Here is a 20,337-nt window from a genome sequence, read left to right on the forward strand (position 1 = left end):
TTTTGTTGTTTTATTTATTGTATTATCACTCTTATTACATCCAACAAGATGCAGCTCAGTGGTAAGAAAGAAAGGTAAGGCCCTGCAATTAGGCAGGAAAAACCAAATGCGTGGATATAAAATAGGAGGTACAGCCTCAACAACAGTGGTGGAATTCAAATTTTTTTACTAACGGGTCTGTGGGCGTGGCTTGGTTGGCGTGATGTGGCTTGGTGGGCATGGCAGGAAAAGATACTGCAAAATCTCCATTCCCATCCCACTCCAGGAGAAGGATACTGCAAAATCTCCATTCCCATCCCACTCCTGGAGGAAGGATATTGCAAAATCTCCATTCCCACCTCACTCTGGGGCCAACCAGAGGTGGTATTTGCCGATTCTCCAAACTACTCAAAATTTCTGCTACTGATTCTCCAGAACCTGTCAGAACCTGCTGAATTTCACCCCTGCTCAACAGTAGTAATTGTGGGAAGGATCTAGGTGTCCTGGTCGATCACCATTTAAGTATGAGCAAGCAATGTGTTGCAGCTGCCAAAAATGTCAACACAGTTCTAGGTATACCAACAGAGGGATAGCTTCAAAATCATGGGAAGTGATAGTACAGCTTTATACTGCACTGGTGAGGCCACACCTGGCATAATGCATCCAGTTCTGGTCACCATGACACAAAAAAAGTTGCTGAGGCCCTAGAAAGAGTGCAGTGAAGAGCAACAAAGAGGATAAGATGACAGCTAAATTATATGATGAATGGCTAAGGGAACTAGGTATGTTTAGCCTAATGAAAAGAAGGCTCAGGGGAGACGTGATAGCAGTCTTCCAAAACCTGAAGGGCTGTCACAGGGAAGAGGGTGTCAATTTATTCTCCATAGCACCTGAGGGCAGGACAAGAAGCAATGAGGGTAAACTCGTCAGAGGGAGGTTCAACCTGGAAATAAGGAGGAATTCCCTGATAATAAGAACAATCAATCTTGAGCCTTGGTAGTACAGTGGTTTAGAGCACCCTGTCATTAACACAGCTGCCTGCAATTACTGCAGGTTCGAATCTTACCAGGCTCAAGGTTGACTCAGCCTTCCATCCTTTCTAAGGTAGGTTAAATGAGGACCCAGTTTGTGGGGGCAATAAGCTGACTTTGTATAAATATACAAAAGTATGAAGGCTATTGCTTAACGCATTGTAAGCCGCCCTGAGTCTCCGGAGAAGGGCGGCATATAAATCAAATTAAAAAAAAAAATCAATGGAACTGCTTGTCTCCCCAAGTTGTGGATGCCCTACACTAGAGGGTTTCCAAGAAAAGATTGCACAACCATTTCTCTGAGATGGAATAAGAATTCCTGCCCTGGGCAGGTTGTTGGACTAGAAGACCTCCAAGGTCCCTTCTAGCCCTATAATTCTATTATTTTTATCACTGTATTATTTTATACTGTGTATTTTTATTTGGTAAACACTCAAAGTCTTTGGGAATCAGGTGATGTATCAATCAATTATTTCCCACCTGAAGCTCTAGTAATTGATGTACATCAATCTTTAACCTGGCATCATCACATGCTTGCTCTGTAAGTCTCAAAATGCTACTCTGAATAGGGATGAAAGGGAAACTTCAATAACATAACAAGCTCAATAATCATTCATCCTGAAGCCCTTGTAAGCCAAAATCACTGTTATAAGAAACGTGGCTCTGAAGCATAAAACATGTCACCCTCCCACCATAACCCAATGTTGGCAAACTGCAATGTTCACATGACTTGCTAAATCACAATTAAGCAAACCACTTTATGGTGTAGCACAGGGGTGTCAAACTCAAGGCCCATGGGCCAGATCCAGTCCGTGGGGTGCTTAGATCTGGCCCTCAGGACTGCCCTGGAAAAAGCAAAGGTCCGGCCCGCAGTGCCTCTGCCAGCAAAAACGGAGCTCGGGCGGGCCCTCCCGAGCTCCGTTTTCACTGGCATAGCGCTGGAGCCACCATAGGTGCCCACGACACAAGTGACATCAAGCCACACACCATCACCCCCGAGGTCAAACACAACCCTGAAACGGCACTCAATGAAATTGGGTTTGATACCCCTGGTGTAGCACAATGTGCCATCCAGGTGATTCAAGCAAAGTGTACAAAGATCCAAGTGACCACTAGATAGCAACAGATGTGGAAGTTCTATTCGAGGCTAAAGCGATTAGAAAGAGCACAAGTACCTTTGCAGGATGGCCCTCTGTAAAAAATGGGCTGCAGTCTAAACAGATCGTGATTGCCCTCTGCTGGAAAACAATTTCCTCACTGTCTTAAAATCTGAAATGCTTGTAGAGGGGCTGTCTTTAATATAACTTTAACTTCTGCAAACAATACAGTTGTAGTTTAATGTCTATGAACTCCGTAGAGGAACTAGAGAGAAAAATGGGGAAAAGGAAGATTTACAAATAACTTAATAGATTTAATTTCATGACTTTGTTAACCATAAGTTCAAATATATTATTTTTAGCTTTTACTGTAATATTTCATTAATATACATATAAAAACTTGTTTAAAAAATTTCATTGTCTTTTTCTGTTCAGCAATGACCAATTACCGTGTTTGTTTGTAGAAATGTCACATCGAATAGCACAGATTGGAGTAATGTAACCATTCCCATCAGGGGCAGGTTTCAAAACCTATTGCTACCAGTTCACTCGTGGGCGTGTGCATGCAACACTTCTGCACATGCGCAGAAGCATCTAGGCGGGTGGGCGGAGCCTCCTGCCACCACCACTACCAGTTCGCCTGATCCAGGGCAAACCGGTAGCAACCCACCACTGATTCCCATTCCATGGAATTCATTAACTTCACAAATCCAGACCTCACTGTATTGGTTCAATCTGATTGTTGTTTTATGATAATTCCTGCTTAACTGTGTGTTGATTGCTGGATAGGATGTGTTCTGATCTTTTTTGGTTTCCTTCCCAGGTTGTTTTAATTCTGATTCTAATTTCTTCAGCCTGAGAAATTATTCTGTTTTACTGGTAAGTTTTCATGTTCTTTTGCAATAGGCAACTGGTCCTAATGCATGTCAATCATCTTAGCATTTTTTAGGTTCTTCTGGGTTCATTTCATCTATTTTTGTCCAGAGAACAACATTCTATATTTTCTTCAACTTCCTTGAGTTGCAGACTGACCTTCTTGGATATAGCAGCCCCCCGCCCCTTCGCCTCCACCCATTTTCACAATTCTGCATGCCTACACTTGAGCTGCTTGGCAAGTCAAGGCAAACATCACCTTTCCAGTCTCATAGTTGTCTGAAAGCAATTTGGCCAAGCCCAAATTCCTGTCCATTAATTCTTGTTAGCATTAAAATGCATGAATAAAGAAGTGCTTTCAGTTTGCTCCCTCCGTCCCCAAACAATAATTGTGCAATACAAAGGGGAGCCATAAAAAGCTCTTTGCAACCATATTTCTTCAACTGAGCCAGTGTTAGATAGCTGCATGGATATTGTTTTCCTGATCCTATTCTCTCAAGCGGCAATGTTCAGAGAACTACATTTTCATATGCCCATGCTATACAGGAGTTTGTGATTATAAATTGCAATATTTGCCTGTGCTTAGTAGGGTATTTAACCACAGAAATGTTTAAAATCGATTACTGTATTTAAAAAGTCAAGAGAAAACATGGTTTTTTTGCTATTGTTTTATATCTTTGTGTACACGCCCGTGCTTTTGCTTATACAGAATGACATCCCAATATTCAAACTCTCCCTGGGTTTCATATCAACTCATGCCGGCTTTTACTGACAAGCCCATATAGTTTGCTCAGCTGCAAGATGGAAGTGGTTGAACTAATTTTCCAAATTCTTAGTCTGGCACAAAAGCCTAGGATTTCCTGGAGAACTCCCATCCCAAATATTAACCAGGCTCCTCCCTGCTTAGATGTTTCATGATAAACATGAAGATGACTTATCTCACAATAAGCAAGAGTGGCTATGCACTGCTACCTGCTATGATTGAAATTTGGAGCAGCAGTTCTCCAACATTGTAGTCTCAGGACCCTTTGGCATTCTTAAAACTGTTTAAGGACCAGAAAGAGCTTTGTTTACCCTAATTGGGACTGGCAACTTCATCCCTAAGCAAAGTCATCACTAAGCAAAATATCAGGTGACTGCCATGCTTAGTGACAGCAGCTCTGCCAGTTCCATTGATGTAATTAAGCAACCCACCAGCAAATTTTAAAAGAAACATCATGGGAATATGATGTATGTCCTCTTGCCAGCTTCCCCATTAAGTTTGCTTGCTGAAAGCCGCTGGGACAGTTGCATATGGCAATCATGTTACTGCAAGATGCTGCAATGATAGTAAAATGTGTGACAGTTGCCAAGTGCCTGAAATGCGATCACATGTGGGGATACTGCAATGGTTGTGAGAAGATTGGTCATAAATCGCTTTTTTTTTCAGTACCATAAGTTCGAACAATCACTAAATGAATGGTCATTAAATGAGGACTACTTGTATGTGGGTTACAGCTATCAATATTTACTGATCAAAAATTAAAACAAAAACATTTTAAAATATTTTTATTTCACTTCTCTGACCCCCTTGAAGGGATCTTGAAAACCTTCAGGACACACTTGAGGACTGATGATTGACAGCAAAGTTTCCCCCAAGAACCAGTTCACAAAATCAAAATTATTTGCCATATATTGAAGATATTTGCAAAAAAATTAAAAGAACGTCACTCTATTCTTTTTATTTGTTAAAACAGAGGGTTGTATTTATTTATTTATTTATTTTATTTGTTTATATTTATATACCGCCCTTCTCCCGAAGGACTCGGGGCAGTGAACAGCCAACAGATAAAACACAAGAAATACAAAATTTAAAAACAGTATTAAAATCCAATTAAATTAATTTGGCCCACAATTAAAACACCCCTATATTAAGACCGATAATTAACAATTTAAGAATTAAAACAATTTAAAAGAGTTAGGCCAGCCCGGCTTCCTGGAATAAAAACGTCTTTAGGGAACAGCGAAAGGTGCGAAGATCCGGGATCCACCGTATCTCCAGGAGCAGCTCATTCCAGAGGGTAAGTGCCCCCACAGAGGAGGCTCTCCCCCTGGGGGCCGCCAGTCGACATTGTTTGACCGACGGCACCCTGAGGAGCCTCTCTCTGTGGGAGCGTACTGGTCGATGGGAAGCTATCGGTGGCAGAAGGAGGTCTCGTAAATACCCGGGTCCTAAGCCATGGGGCTGAAAAATATACTCTGTTTCCCCCAAAATAAGACATCCCCTGATAATAAGGCCAATCGGGCTTTTGAGCGCATGCACTAAAATAAGCCCACCCTGAAAATAAGCCCTTCCTGAAAATATTTAAATGCATGCGCAGCCGGTCCTCGCTATTTCCTCTGGTTTCCTCCACACGCCCCAAAATAATAAGACCTCCTCAAAAATAATAAGTGCTTATTTCGGGGTTCAAAAAAAATATAAGACAGGGTCTTATTTTCGGGAAAACACAGTATTACTTATCTTAATATCCCATGGATTTAATATACTATTATTTTTTAAATAATTCGATAAATAAATATTCTATGAGTGCATCCTTTTCATATTTTAATATGGTAAATATTAATAAAGGTAACCCATACAAAACAAAAGCTCTTTTGGGGTCCTCCATAATTTTTAAAAGTGGGAAGTTAAGAAACACCGGTTTGCAGGGGTCTCCAACCTTGGCAATTTCAAGCTTGGAGGACTTCAACTCCCAGAATTCCCCAGCCAGCAAAGCTTCCCTTTTCCAGCAAAGCTGGCTGGGGAATTCTGGGAGTTGAAGTCCTCCAAGTTTAAAGTTGCCAAGGTTGGAGACCCCTGATTTAGATCATTTGAGAGTTATCCTCTCCTTTGCGGACTCGGAATATAAGAAAACACAAAAGAGACACGTCGCTCTATAATCTTGCCTCTACGTTATCACAAGGAGAGTTCCTATTGGCCAAAGGGAGAAAGAGGGGGCGGAGTTTCCGAGGCTCGCCGGCACTCTGTTGACCAGCTAGAGCCGGGGAGAGGCGGAGCTTCGTCTTCCTTGGCGCGGCGAGAATGGAGGTGGCCGTTTCGCTGCTGGGCCTCCTGCTTTGGGCCTCGGGGTCGGCGGAGAGCGCCGCCCAGCCCCCTCGGGACTCCCTGCGAGAAGAGCTGGTGCTGAGTCCGCTGCCTTCCGGCGATGTGGCTGCTACGTTCCAATTCCGCACCCGCTGGGACTCGGACCTGCAGCGTGGCGGCGGTAAGGGAGGACCCGCCGCGGAGACTCGGGATGCTAGCAGAGCCTTGGGGGGGAAGTGGGGGGGGGTGGCGGCGACAGGGCAGGTGGCTGCGCGCACCTGGGTAGGTCTGTGCATTCTGGGCACCCGATGTGTAGTTTTCCTGCCCTTTGGGAATCCTCGTTTGTAGGAACAGGGAGCAGCTTCGCCTGTTGTGGCTTCTTTCGAAAAGGGGTTTTGTAAGAAAAAGCCTCGATGATGCCCTCCGGGTTCCCCGCTCTCGAAATCCTCGGAAACTTGATGCGCTCGCTCCCGTTTAAAATATTGGAAGAGTATTTTAAAATATTAAGATAATGCAGTGATAATGTTTAATCTGATCAGTTTTTGTTTGTACTGGAAATGTAGGGCGCCCAGGTGCCACACCGTTCACACATTGATTTGACATTTTTATATAAAAAAATTAAAAAAAAAACTTGGGGAAAAAATAAAATATTGGAAGAGTATTTTAAAATATTAAAATATTTTAGTAATAATGTTTAATCTGAACAGTTTTTGTTTGTACTGGAAATGTAGGGCGCCCAGGTGCCACACCGTTCACACATTGATTTGACATTTTTATATAAAAAAATTAAAAAAAAAACTTGGGGAAAAAATAAAATATTGGAAGAGTATTTTAAAATATTAAAATATTTTAGTAATAATGTTTAATCTGATCAGTTTTTGTTTGTACTGGAAATGTAGGGCGCCCAGGTGCCACACTGTTCACATATTGATTTGATATTTTTATTAAAGAAATAAAATATTGAAAATGGTGGTCTTGTAAGCGTGGCTGCTTGGGACGAGGGTTTTTAATTGATCCCGGTCATTATTGTAAAGTTTGAAACAGCGACAGGCTTCCTGTTTCCCGCAGTAGGTTGACTTCCTGTTGTAACTGGTGGTTTCTACCTAAAAAAAGTGCCTTCTCCTCCAGCTGGGCACCTTTCCCACCCTTTAGGTTTAGGATAGGGTTTCTGGAGTGTGTGGTTGCAACCAGTCTGAAGGATGCCGGGTGACAGAAGAGGCTAGGGATGAATCTATTTAATAGTCTAAGTAATAGCAGCCATTGCTTTAACTGGAGGATAAGGTAAAGGTAAAGGTTCCCCTAGTCGTTCCCAACTCTAGGGGGCGGTGCTCATCTCCGTTTCAAAGCCGAAGAGGCAGCACTGTCTGAAGATATCTCCATGGTCATGTGGCCAGCATGACCAAACGCCAAAGGTGCACGGAACACTGTTACCTTCCCACCAAAGGTGATCCCTAATTTTCTACTTGCATTTTTTTACGTGCTTTCGGACTGCTAGGTTGGCAGAAGCTGGGACAAGTAACAGGAGCTCACCCCGTTATGCGGCACTAGGGATTCGAACTGCTGAACTGCCGTCCTTTCGATCAACAAGCTCAGCGTCTTAGCCACTGAGCCCAAAGGTGCTTTTTTTCAAAAGGCAACTGGACTTTCTTTGTTTTTCTTGAAGATGTTTTGCTGCTCATCCAGGATGCTTCTTTGGTTTTTGGATGAGAAGCGAGACGTCTTCAAGGAACCCCCCCCCCCCAAAATCCAGTTGCCTTCTGAAAAAAGCACCTTTTGGGACAACTGGGTGACTGAGAATCTCCATAGACATTTGCGGAGGGACAGATAAAAGGTGGGGCAGATAGGCGTGGGAGAGAAGGGATGCTATTCTCACTTTGCTTTCCCATTCCGTCTCCATTTTCTCCCAGTCTCCCATTATCGGCTGTTCCCTAAGGCTCTGGGCCAGCTTATTTCCAAATATTCAGTGCGCGAGTTACACCTCTCCCTCACTCAGGGCTTCTGGCGGACACGGAGCTGGGGACAGCCCTACTTGCAAGCTCCTGCAGGCGCAGAACTTTGGGTCTGGTTCCAGGACACCGTCTCAGAGTAAGTAGGTCACAGTCTCCATTCGTTTATGTATTTATTTGATTTGCTTATATCCTGGGTAGAACTCCTCCAACTGATTTTTTTTTCTCAGTAGAAAGCCTGTGAAGTAGGTTGGGCTAAAAGAAAACTTCAGTAAATCTAGTGAGTTACTGAACCTGGGCTTTATGGATCCTGACCTAAAGCTTTAGCCACTTACCCTACATGAGCTGTGACAATTAAGAGCAACTATATAAAAGTGACCTCAGCCTTCCTTTTTTGCTTGGTTACTTGTATTTGGTTATTTATTTAAAGGCTGGTACGGAAATTGCGATTTCCATAAGTCTTCAGTCAATGGGAGCCTCCAGAAGGGCCATGTTAGTTCTTTCTCACCATTTATAGGTATGTCTGATTGGCTTCTGTCAGTTTGACCATATGTACAGAGGATGGTGGAAAATATAATGTAATACATTCCAGAGAGCTGGGAAAGGCTTGATCTGATCGTCCATTATTCATATCCATCATATGTGAGCATGAATTGCACATATATTAAACCATAATCAGTTTGGGGTTCTTTTGGCTTATCATGTATGAATCCATCATTGGGGGAGGGCTTGTTACAGGTTTATAAATGATGGTTTATAGTTTAGCAGTGGTATCATGTGCTGGTATCTTTTCTGCTTTTTTCACTAAGGGTGTCTTTGATCTACTTGTACATATGGGTGAGAAAAAATCAGTTGTTATAGTTGGCTGCTGAGGGCATGGCAACCCTATAGAAGGCCTTGGCTGATTCTGCAGTCCCAGGAACAGCTCTCTTTTCTGCAGGTGCAGTGAGGAGAAAGAATAAGGAAACTCTTATTCACCACCCTATGTTATAAGGCAAACATAATGCAATATCCTCTAAGCGGAAATCTGCTCATACTTGGTTTTGTATTTCCACTACTCATACTCCAGGCATTTCCCTGCCTCCTTCATTGCCTGTAACTCCTTGGTAGACCAAGCAGACCTATAACCTTGATGAATAGGCAGAAGTCACAAGGAGTGAAACAGCCTATGGGTTGAGATGGTATAACGTTCCAGTCCACCATCAAACCCTCAATCAAAAGTTTTGTTGATGCCACAGTAGGTGACCTGTAAGCAAATTTGTAGGATCCAGAAGCTGCCATGGGTGGCTTTTACAATCAGCCCTTTATCTCTCAGACATTTAACCAAATAGTGATCATCCCTTTAAAAAGAAGTCACCTGTGGCTCTTCCATCCACAGACTATTGCCCTCAGAACAAAAATCAAATCTAGGGTAAAACTTGGTGCTTGGAGAAAGATACCATTTGTAACGGGCCCATGGACATTAATGTGGCAATGTACTTTGGAGCTGATCTTGAATGACTAGTTATATGTGACTACTGCACATGTATGTTGACATCTCTAAGCACCAACAGATGGAGTACTTGCAATACATTCTGAAAGTTTCAGGTATGCTCACTAGCCAAAACATTTTTTTAAAAGCCTTAGACCTCTGGTTTAGGGTAAATCCAGTCAGAGATTGTGAACATGACTAGTTTTCAATGGTATATTACTATTGTGACTGTTACTGCTTGCTTTGTTTCTAGGTAACAACGCCCAAGCTTCTGATGCATATTTTTCAAATTTTAGATACTGGAATTCTCTGCCACAAAAATTGCATTAAAATAAAGCGTAAATCTGTAAACACAACTTAACATTTTAAAGATGAAATTGCTTTAAATGTTTTAACAAATACATTTTTTTAAAATTTCAGATAACTCCTTCACAAGCATATTACCATGCTTACTATATTTTCTTTTTGTAGTGTTGACAAAGCTTGGAATGATCTTAGTAACATCCTCTCAGGAATATTCTGTGCCTCTTTGAACTTCATTGATTCTACCAACACAATCATCCCAACTGCATCCTTCAAACCCCTGGGACTGGTGAATGGTGAGTTTATATTTATTCATCATATTTATTACTTATAGATGTAAAGGGTCTTATAAAACAAATTTTATGGGTATTCTCCAAAGTCAATTAAAATTTAAGAGTAACATAAAAATAGTTTATTGAAAAGTGCTATTTAAAAAATCTGGGTTCTTGGATAATTGGAAAAAAATCATTAAAGGTATTGTAATTCTGGCAATTTACAATATAGAACACTGACATTCTTTAATTTAAAATGACATGCAGCCAAAAAAAAAGAAAGAAAGAAAAAAGAATGTAGCTAATAATTATTAGAAAGCCACAAGGAACAAAAGGGGTTTTAACAGCTTTTGCAAACCTCACTGAAATTACTATTCAGCCTTCTTAGGAAGAGTTCTTGATTGAGTTACTGTAGTTGAGACATTTCCATGTTTCTCAAGCATTTTACAAACAGATATTGCTTGTTCAACAGTAGTTTCTCTTCTTTTCTCTCTGCATCCCCTCAATCCTCCAGGACTGATCTGAGGAATACAAGAAGTACAAGAAATCCAGTCCATCAGCAACATAATAACCCATATACTGTATGCTATTATATGTGGGATAATGTCATTTACAGAAATAATAAAAAAGGAAGAGGCTAAAGGTTGACTAGATTTCAATAATAGTCAAGGTGCAGATTTCTTCAGTATACCCTTGGAACCATCTATATTTACAGGGGATAGGCATATGTCTATAAACCTTCTCACCCAGGTGTTCCCTGCTTGGGACTTCTGAGTGTGCTGGACTTTTAATTCCCATAATCCCTAGCAAAATCCAAGTTTGGGAAGGTTCTAATCTTTGGCTCCCTCGTTCAGTAACAGATCATCGTTTCCTACGATACGCTGTCTTGCCCCGTGAAGTTGTATGCACTGAAAATCTCACACCCTGGAAGAAGCTGTTGCCTTGCAGCTCAAAGGTGAGACGTGTGTTAGCTGCAGTAGTTGAGTCTTAAAGCAGCAGCATGTCCTTTGACCCCTGGAATTCTTTCACTCTTGTAAATATTATTTGGATATCTGCAACAATCGCTTCAGGGGTTTTGTCTCTTCTTTGATGGGTATGTGTAACTTAGAATTGTACCATACTATCATATGTACATACAGTAGTTGCATAGTTCGTAAACTACTTTTGGATTCTGCAGAAAAAAAGGCTTCTTTTTATTTTCCAGGCTGGCCTGGCTGTTCTGCTGAAGGCTGAGCGACTGTTCCATAGCAGTTACCATTCCCAGGCTGTGCACATCCGTCCCATCTGCAGGGTGGGTTTTTGGATGTTTGGTTCATCTGTCTACTGAAAGAGTTGAGGAGGACAGAATGCCCAAGACTGATAATGCTGAATCTATAATCTTACTTCCTAATATAGTCGAAGGTGGACCTCTTAAAAATTAAATTTAAAAAAATGGGTAAATCAGTCCAGATGTTTAACTAGTTTGGCACTCTATTACCACCATGATCAATCTGATATCTTTGAAAATCACAAGTACAACACTTCGACTGTGATCCACAACAGTTGGTATTTAGTGGCAGTTTCCTCTAACACCTGAGGTAAAATATAACCCTCATAAGCAGAAATGACTGATTAGCCTAATGTCCACAAAATTATATGGCAATTCCCTTTTAAATTTCCAAGTTGATGGTCATTGCTATATTTGCATCCTCCAGTTATATTATGGGATTTACTATGAGCTAGATTCAGAAGATACTTGGTTTTATCTGACCTGAATCTTCCACCATCAACTTCGTTGACTGAGGAGCCCTTGGAGTTCTCTGAGCTTTGTTGTCTGCTTGCAAACATTTCATTACCTGACTAGGTAACATTATCAATGCCATACATTGACTGACTCAGTGATCCAATGTTTTGCCTCAGCTATTAAGTTGGGTTTTCTTATTTTCTTATTTGTTTTGGTGGTGTGTTTATAAGAGTTTTATTAGATGTTGGAGTGCACAGATATCAGGAGTAAAGCACTGGCTGCACGATGGTGACTGTTTTCTAACAGGCAAAAATACCACCAAGTAATATGCCTCCATTTAAATCCAAGCTGAATAAAAGACTGGTTCTGAAAAATTAAAACTGGCAATGAGCAAGTTTAGCAAAAAGTTCCAAGCAGTTATATTGGGGCTCTTAAGAACCAAAAGAAGAAAGTTATCCCTGTATATCTTTATGTTGGATATGAGACCTTATTTATATGTCTTAGGATTTTCCATGTGTAAAATTTGTTTTGCTAGCATATTTACAATTCTTGGGGCAGATTACTCTCGAAATTTTGGGAAGAATTTTCAGATTATTATAGTCTTTAACATGCTGGCTTTTTAAAATGTGGGTGTTTTTTCTCCCTTTGCCTTTTTCTTTCAGGACAAATCTTGTCTGAGCTTATCTTGGGAACTCAGGCAGATTCTCACTGTTGTCTTTGATAGTTTTGCCAGTGCCCAGGGAAAGAAAGGTAATTCAGGCTACTGTCTCTGCATTGGTATACATTGCTGGCCTGGATTCATCTCTTTATTTGATCTTGTGTCATTCTCTCTTCAGACTGGTCGCTCTTAAAAATTTTCTCTCGTACCCTCACTGAAGCCTGTCCTCTGGCATCTCAAAGCAAGGTTTATGTTGATATTTCCAGCAAAACCCAGGTAACTTTTTTTTTTTTTGGTCAACCATGTTTGAATATAGATGTAATGTTAATAAGCTGGGCACTGTTGGTTTTTTTATCTGAATAAGACTAAAAAAAGACCAGGAATTAGGAGGGATCAGGTCAATGCCACTGGAGAGAACAGGACTTGTTTTGTTAAGACTTTCTAGACTTTTGAGTGGTTCCTTTAAGTAAAATGTAATTATCTAAAATAATTAAAATTAAATTAAATAATTAAAATAATTAAAAGTAAAAAGTAAAAATCAAATTAAATTTAAATTAAATTAAAAATTAATTAAAATTTAAAAATTAGGTAAAATCTAAGGGACATGGTGCCTCAGTGGCTAAGATCCCTAGTGCTGCGAAACAGGGTGAGTTCCCGTTACTTGTCCCAGCTTCTGCCAACCTTGCAGTTCAATACCATGTAAAAAATGCAAGTAGAAAAATAGGGACCACCTTTGGTGGGAAAATAACAGTGTTCCGTGTGCCTTTGGCGTTTAGTCATGCCAGCCACATGACCACAGAGACATCTTTGGACAGCACTGGCTCTTCAGCTTTGAAACGGAGATGAGCACTGCCCCCTAGAGTTGGGAACGACTAGCACGTACAAATTTCAGTAATGTGATCTGCAGTATCTGCATCAAAATAATGGCTGGGGCAGGGATGCAAAAGGTTGCCCTCTTCAGTACAAGATTCCCAGCTTTATCAGTATTTCCATAGTGTAACCATTCCCTGAAAAGGACTGTAGACTGACCTCTAGTTGGGTGAAAAAATCCTGATGGAAGCTCCCCATGTAAATGGACTGAGTGAGTTTCAGGTGTGCTCAAGGAATTTAGCTTTTTGCAGTTGAAATGCTTTATACTTATAATAGTAAAATCTGATTGTTGGTGAAGGCAGTGTCATGTAAAAAAAAATATTGTACTGTCATTTTTACTTTTTGTAGATATTTTTTTTTTTGTAGTTTTGGTAGTGTGTAGGAAGTGCCTTACTTGGTGAAGGTATCTTACTTGGTTTTATTGCTTTAGTGGATCTAAATTGGTGTTTTTTTTTTAACTAGGTGAACATGCTGCTGTAATTTTATATGTAAAGATTTATAATTACAGGTTTCATTACACATTCTGATGTTTTAATTGATTTTTGAAATGGTTATTACACGCTCTATTGAAGAATTATTATTATAATGGATACACACATTCAGTGCATAGAAAGAGTACCTGTGACTTACCATGTTTGCTTTTCAGCTGTCATATTTCCATGTGCTGCTTAGAAGAGCAGTTTCAGTGGTAGAATTTTCAATGAATTGGAGAACTTGGGAAGTTGTGATACCGAATACACAGAGAGGCTGTCTCAACAACTTGTGTCTAGTTGCCTTTATAAACATAAGAACTTGCTCTGGAATGCACACAAGGAAGGAGGTGTTGAGCATGTTTTTGCTAGCTGTGGTATGATGAGGATGTCATATATTGGCACAAAGCAAATGAGTGTGCTTATATTCTCAGGCGCAAGAGTTCCTGGATGTTTCCCCAACTCCTTTATCTGTCTATGAAGCATCAGTCCAGGGAGACAGGAGAACTTATGCAGTCTATGACCTTCTGAATCCAACACTCTTCAACACATCTCGCAACCTCAATGTGCTATTGAAATGGAAACGGCCTCAGGATAATTGTGAGTGATCAGTGATTCTTGGCTATTTTAATGGCATAAAGGAGACCATTGCACTCTGTCAGTTAAATCTATTAACTAGGACTAATACTTAATTAGTCCTCACACGCTCCCATGGCCTAATACTTTAGAGCTGAATTTTATCCATGGGCATTTCAAAATATTGTTTATTTTGAAGTGGGACAGCAGTACAAAATCCGGTAGTATTCCCAACCATCCAGGAGAAATTTCTTTAAAGAGACAGTACAAAAACTCTAGAAATTCAGAGAAGTTGTTTATTGTCCTCTCATTAAAAAGTGTCTAAATCATCAAGCAGTGATTTGGTCACATTCAAAAAGTAGGAAACAATAGTTCTTGTTCTCAATAGGTAAACAATGGGGAAATCCTATGTAAGTAAAGAAATTGAGTTTTTCTTCTGAGGTATTGCTTTAGGTGTATTTCATTTCATACAGGTGCTAAAGCTGAGTTTCTAACTCGTCTAATTTGTTTTCCTTCAGTGGGCTTGGCAGGACCAGTGCTCCATGCTCAGCGCTATGTGAGTGGTTATGGTCTCCAGACAGGAGAAATCAGCACTCTTGTGTATAACACACATCCGTATCGAGCTTTCCCTGTGCTTCTGCTAGAGACTGTGCCCTGGTACCTACGGCTCTACATTCATACCTTGACCATTATTACGAAAGGAAAGGAAAATAAACCAAGTAAGATAGAAATTCTCCCATGCTTCTTCTAATCCTTCTCTTTTTAGAAAAAGAAATCCTTTGGAAGAGAATAGTGGAAATGCAGAATTGTTGCTTAGTTTTTTCTTTGCTCCACAACTAATTTGTATCCATTGGTACTTAGATCTAGGGAATTGCCCAAGATTACCATCCACCTTTAGGGCTGATTGTTACAATTTTCAGAATGTTGGAAATCTTAGTTTATACAGCTGATTGCGAGCTCTGGACTTGAAATCCACACTTGTTTAAATCACGGTTCTATATTGTTTCAAAGAGAATCTCTGGCATAATTATTCTGATTCATATAAACGAAAGCTATCAATGGAGCAAAGAAAGTAATATGCAGAGCCATTATTTGGGTTTACTTTCTAAGCCCCCGTTTAGCAATCTGCATGTAACTATTCCATTACATATTTATTTGCATCTAGCCATAAATTTCTGATTTATAAGCCCAGAACAAAGAATTAGGGTGTGTAAATTCATTTATTCCAATTGTATCAAAACTGCTGAACAGGCAGGAAGCCTCATAGCAAGATTAGAGGCAAAGTTATTCATTTACAACATTTATGGCCTATCTCAATGAAGAGATGGGATGATGTACAACAAAGTTACATATAGAAAAAAACAAAATACAATGTACAGTTATTAAAAACCTCAGTGTTGAGCCAGATATCAGCTCGACATATAACTAGTATATAAATGTCCAATAATTTAATTGCCCTAATAGACAAATATTGGTGTTCTGACAGGATTATTTTATTAAGATGTGGCCGGCACATTTTGTTCCAGATATAACTTGTACCAGCTACAGGTAACTGTCCTGGTACGGTTGAAGGTGATGCATGAGCTGAAGGGCTTCCCCGATCACAACTTTCGCTGTTTAAACAAGAAGCCCCCAGCTCATAAACCAGCTCCTCCACTCAGCATTATTCGCAGGATAAATGTTCCTCGATTATAGTGATAGCTTTTGATGACAAGCAACTCCATCTTGTTAGATTTAATCCAAGCTACTTTCATTTGATTCAGATACAGCATTCAGGCATTGATTCAGAATTTTGACAGCATCTGCAATGCAGCATTAAAGTGGCAATATGTAATTGAGTGACAGAAGTCTTAAAGTTGCCAAGGTTGGAGACCCCTGCAATAGAGGATATCCATTTTGGCAACTACAGTAATTTGCTATATAACATGATTGTTTTTGTATTGATTTCATCAATATCTTTATACATTTTCTTAGGACTATTAACACATCACTTTTTTAAAGGATTAAAAATAAAAATAAATTACCTGTTACTTTGGAAATAAGCCCTACTGTATTCTGTTTGGCTTTTTAGCCAGCCAGTACAGTCCTATACTGGATTTGGTTTTTTTTTCCACAAATGAATTAAGATTCTGATTGCGTTCCAAAGGATTAAAGTGGAGCATTGTGATCTGCTCTAAAGAAGTGTTGTGGAGATCATCTGGGCCTAAGCAAGAACATTTGTCAATATATTTATATGAGCCTCAAGGAAGGATTTTGTTTATCTGAAATGCTGATTGCATTTCTCTGGTATTAGGTTATATACATTATCAGCCAGCACAGGACCGAAAGCGTCCCCATCTCCTGGAAATGTTGATTCAATTACCAGCAAACTCAGTCACCAAGATCAACATCCAGTTTGAGAGAGCCTTGCTCAAGTGGACCGAATACACACCTGACCCCAACCACGGCTTTTATGTGAGGTAAGCGGGGACAGTCTGTGCTCCATCTCTTTGAATCCTTAACTGCTTTTCCTGAAGGGGCTTATAACCTTAATTTTCTTTTTCTCTGGTTTTTAGCCCATCTGTCTTAAGTGCCCTAGTGCCAAGCACCATTGCCATAAAAGAGGAAGATGAAGATATAAAACCACTTTTTGCTTCACTGTAAGTCCCTAAACCTTGGCAAATGAAGGAGGGTGGAAAGTGGGAAATGTGTAGAGTTGACATTGCTGCTTTATGTAGTGCTATTGAACATGGGAAGCTGCTTACACCAGTTTTCATTGTTTGGCCATTTAGTCATTATCTGTTCCATTCTCCCCAAGATATTTATTGCCTGTTCTTGCCAGCTCCATTGGGTAGACCAGACCAGGAAGGCTAAAACTACTTTTATTGAGATTGGTTATAATAACAAAACCTTGCAACCTTCTGATTACGATCACAAGAAGTGAATAGTACCATCCTATACTGCACTAATAAGGCCACACTTGGAATACTGTGCCCATTTCGTGTCACCATGACACAAAAGAGATGCTGAGATCCTAGAAAGAGTGCAGAGAAGAGCAACAAAGATGGTAAGAGAAAAGCAACAAACATCATGCGGAGGCTAAACGGTGCGGTGAATGGCTAAGGGAACCAGGTATGTCTAGCCTAACAAAGAGAAGGCTTAGCCATCTTCAAATATTTGAAGGGGTGTCCTACGGAAGAGGGGAGTCAATTTATTCTCCATAGCACCTGAGGATAGAAGCAGCAATGGATGGAAGCTTATCAGAGGAAGATCTAACCTGGAATTAAAGAGAAATTTCCTGATAGTGGAAAAAATTAATCAGTAGAACAGCTTGCCTCCTGAAGTTGTGGCTGATCCATTGCTGAAGGTTTTCAAGAAAAGATTGGATAACCATTTGTCAAGGAAGGAATAAGGGTTTGGACTAGAAGACCTCCAAAGGTCCCTTCCAGCCCTATGATTGTGACTTCCAATGACGGCAACTATGACTGCAGAGATTGTCATTTGTAAGCATTGCAGCCATGGTTTACAATTGCATTGCTTAGCAATGGAAATTGCAGTTCCAATTGTCATTGTAAGTCAAAAACTACTTTTATGGAGGGTTTCAGATTGGATAAGGCTGACAGCAACACTGTGCAGTTTCTTAAACACTGATTTCCTTCCCCCCACCCCCCAATTGCCTGGTATTCTAACCTGGATCACCAGCACTTGAATTTGGAAGCCTTCTGCATGCAACAGTGCTTGTGATTTGTCTCTTGAGTATTTTCTTTGCTGCTGAAGCAAGATAATACTTGCAGGAGTCATTATCTTCATATAAGTGGGAATGTTATGCCCAAAATATGTTGTATTCATATGTGTAATCCTATTTGAACACTAATACCATATGAAGTAAATGTCCAATTCCTGAATGAAGCCTCACCCTAAATATTTATGGTAGTTTGTGCATGTTAAAGCACTGGACACAGCTAGGACAGAAAAAAGTTATATATCTTTAATCTTCCTCAGCCAGTGGCGCTGTCTACCTCACCATAGCAGATTTCAGAAGCTATGGGATCATACCGGGTTAGGTCATGGCTACTGGATTCCAGAATAGCAAAGTTGAAATGCATGTTGGAGGATCAGATGGTTTATCAGATCTATAATCTGCAAAGAAAATTGCACTGGTCACCAGAAGTTGGGCTTGACTCAAAAATACTTGTATCTTAAACTCTGATTTTAAACTTCTGATTTTTTTAATTTCCCAGATTTCCTTCCTTTGATGGCTCCAGCTACTTTGTACGTCTCTACACTGAACCTCTCCTGGTGAATCTGCCAACACCAGATTTTAGCATGCCATATAATGTGATCTGCCTGACTTGCACTGTGGTAGCTGTGTGCTATGGCTCCTTTTACAATCTTCTGACCAGAACGTTCCATGTGGAAGAACCTAAGAAAGGAGGCCTAGCCAAGCGCCTGGCAAACATAATTCGTAAAATAAGAGGTGTACCACCTCTCTGAGGACAGTTGGTGCATGTACTTCTGAAAGCTTTAGGAACTCTCCAGCCAAGAAATGAAGGGCCAACTTGTGAAAAGGTAGATGGTTGAAGCAGGGTACCTTTTGCAAGACTTAATTTATTTTCTTGTTACGGATTGTTTTTCATGGTTGTTGGATAGCTTTCTTCATTGCTGATCTCAGGACTGTAAATAAAAATGCCCAGGGCATAAGGTTACTCTCTTGAAGATGTTTACATTATCTGGAAAGACAACTTCAAATAAGCCAGAATTGCTCTTGAATTTTTATCTCCTTGGTTTTGGTAAAGTAGAACCACTCTTATCTCATTAGCTAATTTACTTCAATTGCCCTGTATACATACTGAGCTTGCACTTTTAATTGCCATGTGCAACTTAATTGAAGGCAGAATTTTTTGAGAGCAATGCATCAACGCTGTGTTGGTGGGCGTAAGAGAGAAGAAACACATAAAATATTTATATAGATTTGTGCTTGAGGGCATTCTGCATACATATTAAATTTTGGCAAATTGCTATTTTAGAGGAAAAAACAATTCAAAGCAAACCGATGCAGTTGTCACTGGAGAATGCAGCTTCTAGAAATCTCCATAACAGTTTGTGACTTAAGAGCATGAGCGACCTGGACAAAGAATATTCTAAAACAGAACAAACCATGGTGCTGGACTAGTGATACCCCTAGGATTTAGATTAAGATGATAATCTAAATTGGGAAATGAACGCTGTTTGTATGCAAACAAAAACTGTTTAAAAAGGTTTCAATATATAATTGACAAGTGATATTAAGGTCTTCATAAAGATCATTTTAATCAGTCTTCCATGTACCATACTGCCTGATAGCCAAGCAAAACTTTCACGTGAGCAAACGCAAAGAAATCCATGCAAGATAAGGAAATTGGTCAAAGGATAGATTAGAAAATTTGCCAGTTTTTATCCCATGTCCACCAATCCAATCTGAAAGATACTGTTATTTTGGTTGATGGTGACAAGCTAAGAGAATTAGACTTGGATAGTACTTGGATGAGAGACTGCCAGGGAATACCTAGTCTGTAAATTAGACTGAGAAGTTGAAAAAGCATTCTAGAGAAAGGCAGTGGAAAGCACTTTTTGCAGTATTGCAAAGAAAGCTACAAGTATGTACAGTGGCGATAAAGTTTGTGAATAGCTAAAACGATTCTGATTAAAGATGCAACACCCAAAACAGCGCACTGTCTCATCTTTATTGAACTCTGAGTTAAATATTGTTCATTGTTGATGTCCAGAAGCTGAGAGGGTTTTGTAGAGAGGAAGAAGCTCACACTAAATCTGAGTGCTATGGGTTCTAAGGCCTCCCAGATCTGGGAGACTTTCTCACATGATCCAACAAAGTGGGCATGCTCCAGGTCCCTTCTATTAAGCAACATCATTTGATGGGACCAAGAGACACATCCTCTCTGCCATGGTGCCTTCCCTGTGGAACAGCATACACCTGTGATCCAGATGGCCTACATCTTGCCAGCATTTTGTGAAGCACTTCCACTTG

At 40.2% G+C, this 20,337-nt stretch overlaps 1 protein-coding gene across 2 annotated transcripts; it reads left to right on the forward strand.

Moving 5' to 3' along the window:
* The first annotated feature begins 5,958 nt into the window (after positions 1–5,958).
* Positions 5,959–20,016, forward strand: PIGT (phosphatidylinositol glycan anchor biosynthesis class T). Of its 2 annotated transcripts, none has more exons than XM_034413903.3 (12): positions 5,959–6,225; positions 7,952–8,129; positions 9,933–10,060; positions 10,891–10,991; positions 11,241–11,327; positions 12,422–12,509; positions 12,596–12,693; positions 14,192–14,357; positions 14,852–15,052; positions 16,627–16,792; positions 16,889–16,972; positions 18,554–20,016. In XM_034413903.3, the coding sequence occupies exons 1-12, from the start codon at positions 6,042–6,044 to the stop codon at positions 18,804–18,806; spliced, it is 1,734 nt and encodes a 577-aa protein (XP_034269794.2). In that variant the 5' UTR covers positions 5,959–6,041; the 3' UTR covers positions 18,807–20,016. The 2 variants fall into 2 exon arrangements, with proteins under 2 accessions (XP_034269794.2, XP_034269795.2); XM_034413904.2 differs by having other exon boundaries at positions 5,989–6,225; positions 8,038–8,129.
* Positions 20,017–20,337: the final 321 nt, after the last annotated feature.

Source organism: Pantherophis guttatus, chromosome 3 (assembly GCF_059756535.1).
Source record: "Pantherophis guttatus breed Tessera chromosome 3, ASM5975653v1, whole genome shotgun sequence".
Lineage (NCBI taxonomy): Eukaryota > Metazoa > Chordata > Lepidosauria > Squamata > Colubridae > Pantherophis > Pantherophis guttatus.

Bases quoted from the DNA above. Each gene is read 5' to 3' on its own strand.
- PIGT (XM_034413903.3), top strand. From the start codon at position 6,042: ATGGAGGTGGCCGTTTCGCTGCTGGGCCTCCTGCTTTGGGCCTCGGGG. The intron at 10,061-10,890 runs GTGAGTTTATAT...TCCCTCGTTCAG, and splicing joins ACCCCTGGGACTGGTGAATG to TAACAGATCATCGTTTCCTA. The intron at 12,694-14,191 runs GTAACTTTTTTT...TTATATTCTCAG, and splicing joins ATATTTCCAGCAAAACCCAG to GCGCAAGAGTTCCTGGATGT.